General features: G+C 39.8%; 1 protein-coding gene across 1 annotated transcript; it reads right to left on the minus strand.

Annotated features, from left to right (window-relative positions):
* Positions 1-10,739: 10,739 nt before the first annotated feature.
* Positions 10,740-13,928, minus strand: LOC139711814 (nociceptin receptor-like). Its single transcript, XM_071623665.1, has 3 exons — positions 13,572-13,928; positions 12,541-12,676; positions 10,740-11,347 (listed from the first exon to the last, which is right to left on the minus strand). Exons 1-3 carry the CDS (start codon positions 13,926-13,928, stop codon positions 10,740-10,742), a joined length of 1,101 nt encoding a protein of 366 aa, XP_071479766.1.
* Positions 13,929-16,421: the final 2,493 nt, after the last annotated feature.

The following is a 16,421-nucleotide window of genomic DNA, read 5'->3' on the forward strand; positions in this document are numbered from 1 at the left end:
ATTGCCTTTTTATTTTCATTGAAAGGAGAATAACAGATAATCTATGTGGATATACATGCTTAAAGCAATAATGAACTTGCCTGACTACGTGTTTTTGTAGTCATTGTCAATGCCTACACTGACTTTGTGGTCAGTTTGAGGTAGTAGTGTGTAGTATGGTCTGAAGCAAACTCGAGACACAGTGCGTTCTCGACAGCATGTCATAAACGGGATTCCTAGGAGCGTATCTTTAAATAACATTCTGAAAAAGCCACAACAATAAATCAACAATTGCAGAAGTGCGGTTTTTTATTTGTCTTTTCTACTACGGTTCTGCCATTGACTATACCCTCAAAAGCCTAACAGCGGGCCGCAACGAAACTTGTGCTGCGTTCATCTTCTTAGTCCATTAGCTAAACTGCACTCGCTAGCTGTCTCTACGGGAGATACGGTCGTTTATGTTACGTTGGCTATATAGATCCATCGTCACTGTCCAAACTATCAACACTGATCAAACTGCTCCTGTTACTGACGCTGTAAAGGCTTCCTGGTTTTGACTCTGAGATTGGAGAGTTGTGACGGATCCTCCACCCGATAGGGCTGATGTTGCGTCCATCTTAGTCTCCTGACTCATCCTACACGTCTGTCTCGTTTTGAGTTTTACGATCTGAGGGGCGTTTCATCAACGAGTTCGTCGGAGTTTTCACCGACAAATTTGCTATCAGCCAATCAGACGCAAGGATTTCATTAGCTTTTAACAGTTGTCAGTGTAAATCCTTGCGTCTGATTGGCTGATAGCAATTTGTCGGTGAAAACCTCCGACGAACTCGTTGATGAAACGCCCCCCAGGTCCGTGATGTTGGCTAAGTCCAGAGTCACTGTCCAAGCTGTCAACACTGATCACACTGCTTCTGTTGCTGACACTGTACAGCTCCCTTTCCTTGACGGTGAGTAGCGGTTCCGGTTCCCGATAGGACTGATGTTGCGCCCATCTTCTAAACTGTCCTGACTCATCGTACTGCCTCGCTTTGGGATACTGTCAGGTCCGTGATGTTGGCTAGGTTCAGAGTCACTGTCCAAGCTGTCAACACTGATCGCGCTGCTCCTTTTGCTGACACTGTACAGGCTCCCTTTCCTTGACGGTGGGTAGCGGTTCCGGTTCCCGATAGGACTGATGTTACGCCCATCTTCTAAACTGTCCTGACTCATTGTACTGTCTTGCTTTGGGATACTGTCAGGTCTGTGATGTTGGCTAGGTCCAGAGTCACTGTCCAAGCTATCAACACTAATCGCACTGCTTCTGTTGCTGACACTGAAAAGGCTCCTTTTCCTGGACGGTGAGTAACTGCCAAAGTTCCCTACACGATTGATGTTTCGTCCATCTTCAAAATTGTCCACACTGATCTTTCTTTGTTGACTGGACATACCGTCAATGCTCTGACGTCTGCTAGGTCCAGTGTCACTGTCCAAGCTATCAACACTCATCCAACTGCTCCTGTTGCTGACACTGGTCAAGCTCCATTTTCTTTGGGGTGAGCTTTGACAGTCAAAACTATCTGCAATCGTGCTGATTTCGATGCTTGGAGTTCTGCTGAGTGCGGGTACACTCTCTCTGCTGTCGGTACTCGAGATATTCAAAGAAGTTTTCGTGGAACAACCCATGTTATCACTCAGAATTTTACGCTGTACCCACTGCTGTACCTCAGTCAGTAGAGATTCTGTCTCGGAATCACACTTGTCCACATTTCCATATAAACGCTCAAAAAGCTCAGGTGCACCAGTGCTTACTGAAGAGGACGAAGCATGGTCGGAGTACTTTGGTCTCAACTTAGTGGCAGCTTGATCGAAATGACTAGTCACAGCTTCGCAGCTTTTAGTCAGAATAATCTTAGGCAATGATTTAGGGTCGACTTGGTCTTCATCGTCCTTTACCTCTGTCCTAAAGGTGGAATCAGCTAGTGTTTGTGGCTGAATGTGACATCCGTTGTAATGAGCGACTACGTCGTGAAGTTCCGTTCCTTGTCCTGCATCCAAAAGTTCACTGTCAGGCACTGGCAGAGCGGTGTGATTATTGGTATTCCAGGGCTTGATGTTTCCATGCTCCACCAATGGACCACCCATGGATGTACCGTGTGCTTGAGCGCAAGGTTCGGACACAGTGGATCTGCTTTGATCGCTTCCGCGACCCTTCCATGCAGCTGTAGAGTAATGGAAGGTGAGATATGCAAGCATTTGAAAACTGGTAAAATATCAAACAAGATAGGCCTATGCTACGAGGAAACTTTATTCTTTTTACTACCAAAGCAGGATTTCCTGAGTGTACTACACCTAACCTTCTCTGCTCTCTATCACAAGGTTGGAAGATGACGAAGAATGAATAGCATACAGGGAAAGTGTCCTGGGTCCCGTTGCATAAAACTTTTTTAGCAACCTTAAAAAATTCAGGTTGGGATTTGCCCAACCTGAATTTTTTAAGGTTGCTAACATAACAATGTAAAATCGGTTGCATAAAAACTCTGGTTGGGAGCTTCCAACCGGAATTTTGTGATTTCAACCGGAAAAAAAAATCCGGTTGGAGTTTTATGTAACGGGCCCCTGGAGTCCGTTTCATGAAAGTCTTATGAGAGACTTTTTGCTAATGAAACACATTTATAAATGACTCCATGAAATGGATTTTACTTCTCTTTTGCAAGTCTCTCATAGCTTAATATTAGCGACTTTTGCCGTACTGAGATTTATGAAAAGACTTTCATGTCATGACTTCATGAAACGGACGCCAGTTCGTTATGTCATACTACAAAGACTGAAGAGCTATTACTAGGTATGGTGTGGTGCATATAAGGATACGGACAGTGTGTATGGGTCTACTAAATGTCCATTTGTCTATTGTTAGCCCGTATGTCCATTCCTTCAGCCTTGTACGTTGCATGTTCGCGGGCATGTATACAATTATGAATACTATATCCCTTATAGTGCTTCAAAACTATTTCATGCAATAGATATTCAAGTCGTAATATATGTATCATGCAAACATGACACAGGGTACTTTGATTGATTTGAGAAATTGTGTTCACTTGTATAAAGTAAGCGACGTTTCATAGAAGGTGACACATTATTGCTCCGGTCTCCTCATTTTCTTCAATGACTTATAGGATTAAAATTAGGGTTGTGACAGGGTTTAAGGTTTAATTTGATGTAAGGATGAATCGGTCTCGTGGGATGACCTCTAGATTTTGGCCTTTCAGTTAGCCCTATATGTAAACCTATGTGGTTGCACTGCACGTCAGTACAAAATTATAATAGTTAGTACGGTGCATGCATGGCATGGCATATACTTACCCCATTTCATGACGAGTATTTTCGGACTCTGAAACGTCTGATCATAAGCAGTAGGTCCAGGAGATAGTCCACGCTGTCCTCATTGATCTTGTCGCGCTTCATCAGAATTTCAAAGAGATCTCTGGCCGTCCTGATGGCCTCTCTCTCCTGCTCGCATTGTATCACCCGGCAGAGAGAAAGACCAATTTATCAATGTCCTCTTTCGTCAGTTGATCGGCGACACACAGGAGAATGTACCGCAGCCTGCACTGGCCTGTAATTGGGGTAATTGGCGGCTTCTCCGATCGAGGCTTCGCATCCAAAGAAACGTTCGAGTGAGGCTAATGTCAGCCATCTTTGCTGCAGGTTGGGTTACTATACTGTATAACCTGAGTTATAGTATCCATACGGACATCGGCTAGAGATGGTTGGATAGTTCGGAGCATTTGATGGTACGATACAGCCCACATCACAGGTTGATTTTCAAACAACTCAGTCGCTACACATGTACTCTACAGCGATTTTCCCATTTCTCTGCCAATACCTTGACTTTTGGGTCACGCCATGTTTCGACATGGGCCTATACACCTGCAGATACGCAGCGGGCACAAAACGGATTGTATGAATAGTTGTTGACTTGTGCGTGTCATGCAAACTGAATCAATGAAGAAAGGAGGCTGCAGTAGTATAACCGCAAAAATGCAATAGATGAGAGCATACCACAAAAAAAAAGAGAAACAAAGGGAGAGAGAGATCGAGAGATCAGACGAACATCTCAGAGCTTGAAACACCATTCGTTTATTGCATTCACTAAAAGTATCCGGCGTGCAGGTAGGGTCCTATGTATCCTTTGTTATATGTAGGCGGGTGACTCTTCATCATATCAGGGATGTGGAATAAGCCCACCGCGTGGCTTTGTCTAGAGTCTTTGCACTCTATGTGGACTTTGAACTCTGATATGCACGAAAAATCTCCAATGATGTATTTTTAGGTTCATTCTTGCAATTCCTGCCGTCGTATGAAATATAGGCCAACAGCAGATGTGAAAAGAGATGGAAAATAGGTTTCACAGTTTCATTCATGGAACTTTGAACAGAGGCATGTCATCGATGTTATAACTATCACACGAAATTAAAAGATACTATAGACGTCTCGATTTGTGAGAACAACAATTTTTCTGACAAAGGGAAGTCTGGAAGTGGGCGAAGGTTAAGATGACCATTGCCTCATTTCATCGGAGTTGACGTTTGATGCCAATCCTTGTATTTCGCCAAATTATCGGCGTGTTCCCAAAAGAGCAACCTAGCTTGCGTCAAAATATTACCAAACAATTCCCGGATGACCAATACTAAAAGTGAATGTTACCAAAATTACGGTCAAAAATCAAGATAAAGGCTTCTCTCAATAAGACGTTATTTCAGTCGGATTTTTTTAACATGGATTATAAACACATAATAATGTCAAAATGAAATTGATAAATTGGAGCAATGTTGATGATATTGAGCAATGCACATCGAACAGAATGACATCGTAGATTTCCCTCTATTGTCATAACGGAAACGAAAGTCCTTTTCCTGGTTGACTGATCTAATGGATTTCCATCACACACAATCATAGACATTATTATCGTATTAAAGATCCGGTAGATATGGGCTGACATAAGTGGAGCGGTGGAATCGATGATTGTTCGCTGTCCCACCGGGGTTCATTTGGAAACCAAGAATAGCGCCGTCAGCGAATTATGTGCATCGAAGGGTATACGCTCATCGGCAATGGTGACCCACAGAACTTGAGTTCTGTGTGGTGTCCACTGGATAGAAATAGGTCTTTCTCGTTAAGTGCCGTAGATCTAGACGTTACATAAAATCGTATAGGAATGATCGATGGTATTGTGTGTGTCTGTGTGTGTGTGTTATCTGTTCCTATAATAAAAACGAACACCTGCTATTTGTCGTTGTCACTGACGCGATTCATAGGCGGCCCCGTGATAGAGGGGAAATCCCTCCAAAGACTTACAAATAAAACTGATTTATGAAGTTGTTTGTACAGACCTGGTGTGCACAGCGATTTCTTTGCACTTTAATACCTCTGCTGTCACAGAACACATTTTATGAATACGGTTGAACTGTATCGTGTCTTCTATATGGGGGAAAGAGCTCAGAGATTTTTGCAAGGCAGGGGGTATAATAAACATGGAACGCAAGAGCAACTTACTAATAATAATTTCCGACTGTCATTGAATGCTGTATAAACAAAAATGGCTTCAGAAGCAACTATTATTATGCAAGAAATTCAATGACAACTGGAGTTCTGTTGACTAGTCATAAATTTGTGAATGCCGTCACGCAAATGCAGAGTTCGAAATGTTTCTCGATATTTGTTACAGGTATTTCAGCAATACATCCGTCCAAAGATTTACCCGGAAGAAATATAGAAGAAAGATTATATATCTTTTAGTTACAGAAAAGCATTCATGAGGTGTATCTAATGGGGAAAAAAAACACTTGTATAACCGTCATTCACGTAGACCTAACAAATCGAACAGATGATGGAAGTATACTCAAAATAGACTTTATGCTCTCATACTTATCCTTATTCGTATAAGGCAGAGAGAGAGAGAGGGAGAGGGGAGATCCCGAGTTCCGCGAGAAAGATTAGGTATGTATTTTGTCTCAGAATACTCAACTGACTTTGAAGCACTAAGGCGTAACCGAAAACATTATATTAATGTGCTTTATGGCAACGGAGAGGAATAAAACGCCAACTTGCCAGGACTCGGTCCGACGTGTCAAATCAACTCAGATAGTGTTTATGAGATCAATCATAAGAATCAGTCATTTCTGCTCGCCGTATAATTTTCACGCTCATGACATGACCTCTGTTTCTGCATAGTAAAACGTGATTATGATACACGTATATACTTTCACAGTATGAATTAATGGTAGTTTGTCAACCAACAAAAACAATTACAAAGACATAACATTTCATTCTTTGCGATTTCACTTCAATCTTCTAAGTTTTCTTTGTCCGGAGGTTGGGGGTGTTTTCCGCAATATTTTCACTAGTGGATCCCCTGCAGAATACTAATAGTCATTGCTTGTTTTTCAGTGTCAGAGTCACCTCTTTAAGGAAATCTTATTCTCAAGGTCTGGTTCTTCTGAAAAATAAATGACGATAACTATTCTGTTTCCCACTATTGTCGGTGACTCATTTCTCCCAGAAAAGAAAAAAAAAATGATGATAAAAAAACGCGCTTCCAGGAAATGGCATACATGCATAACATGAGAGCGAGGTACAACTCTTATAACAATTAGGGAAGTGGGTGGAATCATCTGAGCTATAGCTCCATGGTCGGATAGTGTTATTCCAGCTTGACAAACATATCCGGTCTTTGATGATTTGCTTTATTTTGCAAGGGTATAACGCAGATGTCACTGTATGTTGTAAGAGAAGGACCGAAAACCCTGTTGGTAATTGATGTGACAACAACTGAATTCAATCATTCTCATTTCATACGAAGCTTGATACTATAATGGGGGAATTCTTACTGGATTTATACCAAGAAAATTAATTAGGTAAGGGCTACAACATTTAGCCACTCATTTCGTAATCATAAAGCAATCAGCACCTTCTTTTTTAAAAGTTGTCGAAATTACACATAATGTCTGTTTCAAGTTCAATCAGGGGCAATCACAACAATTGAAAGCGCAAACTATAACCTTCACTTTTGTTCGGCAAGCACAAACTTTTAAATTTCATTCTTCTACTGAGTATTACTGTTTTCTTGTGTTTCCCTGATCCGTTCAGTCATCATTCATTTCAATACACTATACAATGTAGGTGGGTCATAATATAAACCAGCGAGTCAAAGCGTCAATTTATTTCATTTTATTTTTATTCATCATTTCAAAATAAAATGATAATAAAAGACTATGTATAATATACACAATAGAAAGAGAGGAAAGGGACACGGATTTAGTAAAAACAAAGAAGGCAGATTGATTTAAAAAAACCATAAGCACTGTCAATAGAGTGATGTGGGCTGCAGTAAACATAAAGGTGTAGTATACTTTGGAAAAATGAGTAAACAAGTCATTCATATTATATATACAGGTCACTTAGGAAATAAATTTGGTGGGGGAAAATATAATAAACAGGCAGGTCAAAACAACAACAACATTAAATTGTAGGGGAGAAAGAAACAGGCTGAGCAAAAAAAAAAAAAAAAAGTACTAAGTGAGGAGACATGAAATAGCAAACAAACAAACAAACGCCAGTGTGTATATAGTGTCGAGGGAGCAACAATAACACATCTACGGGCTTTTATCGGAAAGAAACAATTCAAACAACATCGCGAGTTTCCTCATGAAAGCTGAACACTGTGCTTTATGTCCTCTGGGCTCATGTTACATTCAAGTTTTGTTGGAATCAAATGTAAGTTCAAATCAAACATATCGAGAATCAAATGTAACTTAGAAGAAAACATATATGATACAGTTACATTAAAAAATCGATAAAATCAATCTAAACTTATCTTAGGTTTGTTTTTGAGCGCATTAATATATTATGTGGACGAACCTAAAACCGAGAAACAGCTGCCCCTTTTATTCTGATTGGCTGAAAGCAAGTTATACTTGATTGTAAGTTTGTTATCAAATTTAACTTTTATGCATTTTGATGGCGTGGATCGATGTGCCCCATCATAAGTAGCAAAGAAGGGCAATGCAGTGCTCCATTGCGTTTGGCTTGCTGCTAGAGATCCCTCCATTCACGTCAACAAGGAAATTGCAGCCAATTCTCGCGAAAAAGGATATTTTTGGCTTTTCTTTGAATATCTTCATCTCTGTAGGAATCCAAAAGATGCGTTCTGTCACAGAAAGTTCTCTTCCTCCAGAGATGCCTCTCAAAAATCGTCCTTCACTACTAGATCAGCCATCTTGGTTTTGGGGTTAAGCAAAGCCAGCCAATACTAAATGCTTGATTTCAAGCAATATTGTTGTTTTTTATCCATGTATAGACTCACGTTTAATTCACGGTATACTTATGTTGGATTTTTGTGTTTGGAGTCAAAATGACTTTCTGTAACACAGAAAAATCAAACACAGCCTTGTACATCATTGATACAGACAGATTGGGGGACTATATGGTCTATTTTAAAGTTTTACGCAACAGGGCCCTGGATATAACTTTGAACTTTGAGGTTTTTCACATAGAGTGGATGCAGGGTATAAAAGATGTCGTACGAAACTCCTCTGACGGATATCTATCTTTTACGAATGAATAGAACCATTAGGGATAGACATACATGTGTAATTACAGTGTATCAATATAAGTCCTTGGCAATATACTATAACGTTGAGTTTGTACATGAAAACCAGAGATTTATATACCTGTATATCAAATCGGAAATGATTAACACAGGAAGAAATTTCCTTTCTGGCAGGAATATACTATTTATCATCAAGTATAAATTATATCATATTTACAGAAGTAAACACAGTATTAGGTTGAGAATCAAGCCTTCTGTTTAATATCAATTTTGGAATAATAACTTATATTCTGTCGAGGAAAAGATGGTTTAAAGTGCAGAAACAGTCCTATTATACGGCTTGTCTTGATGACTGTGCAAAACTTTTTATTCTCAACCTGAAACTTGAAATCTTTAAGTCTCTATTTTCTGATAATATCATTCAATGATGTGGTGCGTGCACCTTTTAATCAATCAGGAGCACTTTTTTCCCAAGATAAGGTAGAAACGGGAGGACATTTCCTTATCAAAACTGGAAATCCAGCCTTCTGATTGGCTAAATGAGCCCAGCTCCGATGTTTTGAATGGATCACATATGCGGAACATGCGCACGACCTTCACCAGGCCAGCTAACTATGATTAGATTGCACGTTGACCAATCACGCAGGCTCTCACAGCCAAATGGGGAAGTTTGCCAGCCAATTTTCAGTGAAGCCTTCTTTTTGCTACACGCAATTATTTTGCACTTGGCGGAGGAAAAGTGAATTCTTGACCCAATTAAGATATAACAATTATCACTGACTATCAAAACGCTTATTTTCAAAAGGCATAAGATCTTTGACTTCACTGTCTTGCCAAATTATAACGGCTCAAAATGGAAAAAAAAGTTGCAACACGACTACAAATAGAGCGAAAGTTGAAATATATTTTCGAACCACTTTCACTGCCGTAAATTTCACCTAATATTATATAGTTTTCTTCTCTTATACATTGCTGCATACTCTAGAATCAGAATAATTGAAAAAGATTTAAAGCAGCTACAGCAAAATAGAAAGAGTTGTTCTAAAAAGGGCTGGCTCATTATTATATCCAATTAAGGACTACAAAGTCTACGTATAATGAATAAGAAAAGGTGACTGGTCTTTATAACCTGCCGATTGGCCAATGGTAATTACACGTATGTTATATTATTTATAGCGCAGAAACAAATCAGAAAGACACATGTACAGTTGCTTCCGTGCGTGTAGACACAATAGATATACATGTATTGTATGCGATTTGCAAACTCTAAAACTCTACGGTTCGCCTACCTATGTGCAAACCTTGAATTTCCCTGTCTTCATTATCATGGAGAGTATAAGAGTAATACTATGTAAAAGTTATTTGTGTTATGCATCTTAATATTCGTCCAGAAACTCTGAGCCACAGAAAAATATTCTCATCCATAAACAGTTCATGATGCTTATATAAAATGCTATATGCAAATGCATGTCGACGAAAGTGAACACAGGCAAATTTGAAATGTGATTTTCTTCATCCAATATAATGAGCATCGATAAAAAAAAAATTACACAGAGTTGATCAATTTCTTACGTTAGTACAAAACAGTAAAAGTCTTTACCAATTTTCAGCGCCTCTGCGGGAGGTGTCTTGTTGTTGTTGTTTTTTTATTTGCTTGTTTTGCTGCTTGCGGGGAAATGTTATATTGGATGAAACAATTAATAGAGTTATTAGAATAACTTTGTTTAACATTTAACAGGGTTATAAGTATACGATATGATTATAATTTTATGACATAATCTACAAATGTAAATATGTTGCGAATTCACGTATTGGCTCCAATGTAACGAAGAATAATTTGAAATTTTGAAAATTTGAGTTGCTCAATAAACTCTATATTGGCAAAATATTGCATTACCGGTTTATTCTTCGTTATATATAATATATATATATATATATATATATATATTGTCCACGGTAGCCTCTTCAGTGATACCACTGCTCTAATAGAGGGCCCTGTCATGATTATTACCAATTCATACCAATTCATACAGCTGGGTCGACAGAGATATTGTGGGTAAAATCATCTTGTCCAAGGACGTAGGCACTTGACGGGATTTGAACTCGGTACCTCCGATTCAAAGTCAGAAGTCTTATCCACTATGCCACAGTGCTTCCACTGAAGAATTATGCATTAATCTGCAGGGACTCCGTTTACGCCTGCAGCTCTAGCCGGCATCGGCAGATCCTCCTCCGTTTTCGTCATGGAACTGACGTTTGTGGATAGACTCTCCGCTTCGCGAGATATCTCTCGGTTCGAACTCGCGAACGTATCAGACGAGCACCGAAGCAAGCTCCACACACGACGTCGCAAGTAGTCTCGCGTCAAGACGTAGAGGACAGGGTTGAGAGTCGCATTGACCAAAATGAATATGTCGCACAGCATATGGAGTACCATGTGGGTAATCACGTTAAAACGATAGAATCGCTGCTTCCGCATCAAGGTCCACATCGTCATGAAGTAGGCGTGCCAGTAGCCCCAGCAAATCATGAACGACAGCGAAAAGCTGCACACGACTGCCAGGAATCGAAGTTTCTTCTTGATTTTCTGACTGCTGACGGTTGAGTCCTGCACTCGGCGTCGGGTAGCAGCCGCCCGTATGGTCAGCCCGGTTGAGACTGCAATGACCAGCAGAGGGACCAGGTAGCCGAGGACAAAAGCAGTCGTGCTGAACTTGGAGGCGACAGACATTCGTAAGGTCACGTCAATTGGTACAGTGACGACACCTGCGAAGATACCCACTGTATATGCCAAAGGAAGGAGGCATAACTTTATGGTTACTTATACACCCTTTTGATCTTCAACTTTTAATACGCACACAGTTCTCTGTGTAAGAGTCTTACGGCGCTTAGATAAGTTGAATCACATTTGAAATCACAGTCTCCTTTAGTCAGCTTTTTCTTTTACATCCATGACATCAGCAAAATTAAAGTCACCATAAAGTTGCATTTCAGTGCTTTCCCTGAAATCCAAGTTCATGGTGACTCCTGCTGATGTAAAAAACAAAACACATGAAAAAAGGATTACATCATAAAGTCAGAAATTGTGAAACCAAATTTCAACATGTTCAAGTACATGGGGGTATCTCAGAATTCAATTACGTACTAGTTGTGATTGTGTCCTCCCTGAAAAACAACAACAACAGCAACAACAACAACAACAAATCATTGCCTTTCACGAGATCTTTGAAATGTTCGACAAATTCAACAGATATCATAGGCAGTCTGACAGAATATGCAAGTGGAAACATGATCCCCTTGGGGCCATAAAAGTTCCCAAGTTTGGTGTGGTCTTCTTCGGTAATAGTCTTAAGAATGCGCAGGTGAACTTGCTATACTCAGGTGACCGCTTGATCCATTTTGGGTCTTTTGTTGTACCGTGTCATGCATTAATAACATTTCCATTGATTATTGATTCAATGTAAACTGACTTTGGGAACCTGATCTAGCAAATTTATAGTGGCTGCATGCAGGCTGAAATTTTATGAGTACTTTGTTTTTCGAATAACAATTAACATTAATGTTTGTGTGTACGTGTTTGTGACTTTTCGAGTGCTGGGCCTCAGGATGGATAGTGGTCGGAGAGTATTATTATAATGCCTGAATGCATGACATACATGATCGTGAGTGTGCAATGTAAATGATGATTGACGTATCTTTCTAAAATAGTAACGATGTGATGCCAATATTCTGTCAAGCATAACTAATACTTACCACGGTTGCTAGTGGTACAAAAGCAGTAAATTTTGCTCCTTTTTTTCTAAATTTTGTCTGTATCTATTAATGTAGCCCTTTCACAGTGGTCACAAGGGAACTTTAATATTGTGTCTTAGGTACAGCATGAAACTGAGATGAAAAATATTGAAAATATGACCCCAAGACATGAACAGAAACCAATCAACTAAACGAATGACTATGACGTAGCTGTGACGTACCAGCCCAAATGACTGCGCAGACGATGCGGGCGTTCTTTATGGTCCGCCAACCCAGTCGTCCAGCCTGATCGGCGATGACGAAGTATCGATCGAGTGCCAAGACTGTTATAGTGAGACTGTTGATCATCAAAATCGCCTGTTTGAATGAGGATTGCCCAAACAAAGAACATCAAACTATGGATCTACTCAGGGTCAACCAACGTTGAACGGAATTCACAAGGATGATTTGAATAATTTACATTCCATGGATTTCTTTTTAAAAATGCAAGTTACGACTGCTCGGCGTATGTGCACGAAACACATCGCGTACGGCGGCAACCATCCAGTCTTTTAAACGAACGCACATGCGCATGTGGAATGTCTATCTTTTTCACGTTTGCTGTAGCTCATAACGCATGAACTGATTATCAAATTTAAATAAATTAAACAAACAACCTTTGGTTGAAGGATTGTGACGGAGGGGAATTGGTTGATATTGATTAATTGTCGGTGACTGAATTCGATTACAAAGAAGATTGTAGAAGGAAAGAAAATACAATATACATTTCCAGAACTATAGCCTATGCAGTATGGATGTGACAGCGGATATACAGATCAAACATAATTATTATAGATAGACGCGAGAGAGCGAAGGTCACTCCACTAAACTCCTGAAAGTACGAGCAGGAAGGACCAAGATATTATCTGTTCTCGATATCGAGCAAGACATCATTGCAAAGATAGTAACAAACAGGTACATGAATTCACATCAAAAAAGTATTCACTCTCCGTAAAATATCGTGTTTGATATCAATAAATGATCGCATGTGTCTACTCATTTATCCCCCTCCTCATCCCCATCACTCCCCAAACACACACACACACACACACACACACACACACACACACACAAACACACATATACACAACTTTTGCTGCAGCAGTCCAATCCAGCATAAATTGTGTATGAGATGGAATAATGATGATTAATCATTTTGACAATAATAAATGCACTGCGTCGGGGTAGTAAAGATTGGTCAATTAGTGCTTACCGCTTGCGAGCCGAGAATCCCTTTTTGAATTGCCATGTCCTGGTGGATCAAAAAATGACCACTAAAGGCATAGAGACCGTAAGCTACTGTATCAAATCCTCCCCAAACGAAGAGGAGGATGAAACTCGCCACGCAGAGGTTGGTCACGTAGACATTGTAGATGGCTCTCCTCATTTTCTTGTCCCGCAGGATGACGAATAGGACGAGTGCGTTGGCCAGCAGGCCGATGACGGTTAAAAACAGCGACAAAGAAAACGCCACTTTGAATGTCGTGTTTACACGCCGAACCAAATTTAAAGAATCTTCGATGTCGGAATCGGTGTAGGAAGAGTCGTAGGAGCTGTTGTTACCATCCATGTTGGATTTGATGTAGGATCTGCTCTGTTCTCCAGGGAATTCAAACCATTCTGTATGACTGCACGCTTGAAAAACATTGAAGTGAGGTCTTGGTGTTTTTTCCTATATAGGGTATTGTGCTCGCTACTTGAGTCTGGAGCAAAGTGGAAGCGTATAGATCACGTTACCCTCGGAAATGTTCACCCCTGTTTCCTTTTACAGCCCATCTGCGCGTTATTTCCTAACCATAACAAACAATAAGGTTGTGTTTTGATTTGACTGCGTCAATGATATCCGTATGATGGTTTCAACGCAACGTCAAAGGATATGAATTCAGCGTGTTATTGTTGTCATGTAGAGTGGATATTTCAACGGGCCTCATGTGGGTCCCTTAGGCATGTTAGGGTTGTTTTGATAATCGACTTTTATTTAATAATACGTCTGCTAGCTGATTTGATTCATGTGATAATCTGTTTTACACTAAGCTCCTTGCAAAATTACGACCGAGTTTGTGATGTCGTTTCTTAAATGCGTTTCTATAATGCTAATAAAAGGAAGACATTATTCAGAGGGGTAAAGGTTCAGGTTTGAGTTTCTTCAATAATTTTGTCTCCCTCTACAAGTGAGATTTGTTAAAATCGCAACTGATTTCATGTTCTGTTGGACAACAGCACCTTGAAAATTACTTCATATAAGCCAGTATTTTGCTTTCGAATATACATTTTAGATATTATGTTAATTCCACTTCAAAAACAACTCTAATTCATTACGACTGTAGCGCTGAAAGGGAGCAGGCCTAAGATTATGGTTAGGAATGCGGTAAAGGACTATGATTCGAAAAGATCGTAAGATTTACCACTCCAAAATGCTGAAAAGAATCACTCTTCATCATCATGGCACAAAGCATTTGAAAATCAAAATGTTATCATCAGCATAAGTTGCAGAGTCGAAGCTTCATGTTGATACCAAGGTTTCCAGCTGCCATCTGTCTTCCAATTTTAAAGTTAGAGTCAATTGTCGAGTCCAATACGATGTCCAAATGCGATTACGTTTATAGATCCGTGCGAATGACGCAGATGACGTTATCTATATCTTTCTATTTTTCCACCGGCTGTATGGTACGTGAATTACACATTCTGGGCCCTGTTTCATAAAGCTGTTCGTAAAGTTACGCATGACTTTACCTAACTTTTAAATATGGAGAGCCAAGTGGGTTTCCTAATCATTGTTAATTTCAATAGCTAAAGTTGAAATTTGCAGATGATAATGACTATTCTTTCATTTTAACACACGTTTTAAGTTGAAAGTGTGTTTTTCCCCAATGTGGATAAGATATTGACATACAGTCGTACTTTGTTAAAACGTAAGAAAAAAAAGGCACATTATATTGGCACTTCATAATATTTCAGTAAAGTATATTTTAATAAAGTCATGCGTAACTTTACGAACAGCTTTATGAAACTGGGCCCTGGCTGATCTACCTCGCGTTCGGATTGAAATATCTTATACAGACCGACCTCTGTTATCAGCCATGTCGGGACTGGCGCATGTCCGGATAAGTGCTTTGACCGGATATGGGAAAACTCTGCTTGTTGTACATCACATATTGTTGCCGACCCAGTGGTGGCGAGGTGGGTATGACATCACACCGCTCACTTAATATAAAACTGTAGCCATTTTTCTTACGGAAATTGGAACATTTAAATGTAGAATTCATGACATGTTTCTGTTGGGAATATCATAGGTGAATAATGCGTGAATTTTGTGGAGCCTGAATTGAGCTTGAAATATTTTGTTTTGTTTTGTTTTGTTTTGTTTTTGTCTTCACTATGCATTGTGAACACGTTCTGATGATAGTGAAATTCGGATAAGAGATGGCTGGATTATCGAGGTCTGACGGTACTATGTTGTCAGACCTTATCGTGATACGGAAAGTGATACATAATCATGCCCTATCTTGGTTAGGTGGAATAACCACTCGCACGCTATGGAAACTTATCCCCTTATTTCGACCAAGTGGCAACGCTCACAATTTCGAATACTTTCCCCAGAACAGCCGCCTTCCGATGACGATTTTACACGAATTGAAAAAGAGCAAGAAGCACTCAGATATGGGGCGCCAAGTGTCGCATGGACTACATGTATTTCGTCACGAAATCAGTCATTTTGTCGACGAAATGGCCTACGAATTCGTTACGAAATGGCTATTTCGTCATGCACGAAATGACTTTACTTCGTGGCGAAATGTTAATGTTTACTATACAAAATGATCATTTCGTCGACGAAATATAATCACTGAAATGAAGTCATTTCATAATAAAATAAACATTCCATCGACGAAATGACTATATTTCGTAACGAAATGACTTTATTTTTAACGAAATAGACCATGCGACACTTGGCGGCCCATATACTCAGAGCCGCAAAAGACGAATATGGAGGGGGCACACACTTTGGCACGAGTTGGGTTTTCTTAATGGTTGGAATCATGAAATAATCTTCCCTGTCGTAAAT

This window comes from Diadema antillarum, unplaced genomic scaffold (genome assembly GCF_040938485.1).
Source record: "Diadema antillarum isolate AM-2024a unplaced genomic scaffold, OU_Dant_1.0 seq00001705_RagTag, whole genome shotgun sequence".
Taxonomy (NCBI): Eukaryota; Metazoa; Echinodermata; class Echinoidea; order Diadematoida; family Diadematidae; genus Diadema; species Diadema antillarum.

Excerpts from the sequence above, each read along its gene's own strand:
- LOC139711814 (XM_071623665.1), bottom strand. The coding sequence starts at position 13,928 with ATGGATGGTAACAACAGCTCCTACGACTCTTCCTACACCGATTCCGAC. Across the intron at positions 12,677-13,571 it reads GGATTCTCGGCTCGCAAGCG|GCGATTTTGATGATCAACAG; the intron begins GTAAGCACTAAT and ends TCATTCAAACAG. Across the intron at positions 11,348-12,540 it reads CTGCGCAGTCATTTGGGCTG|TGGGTATCTTCGCAGGTGTC; the intron begins GTACGTCACAGC and ends TGGCATATACAG.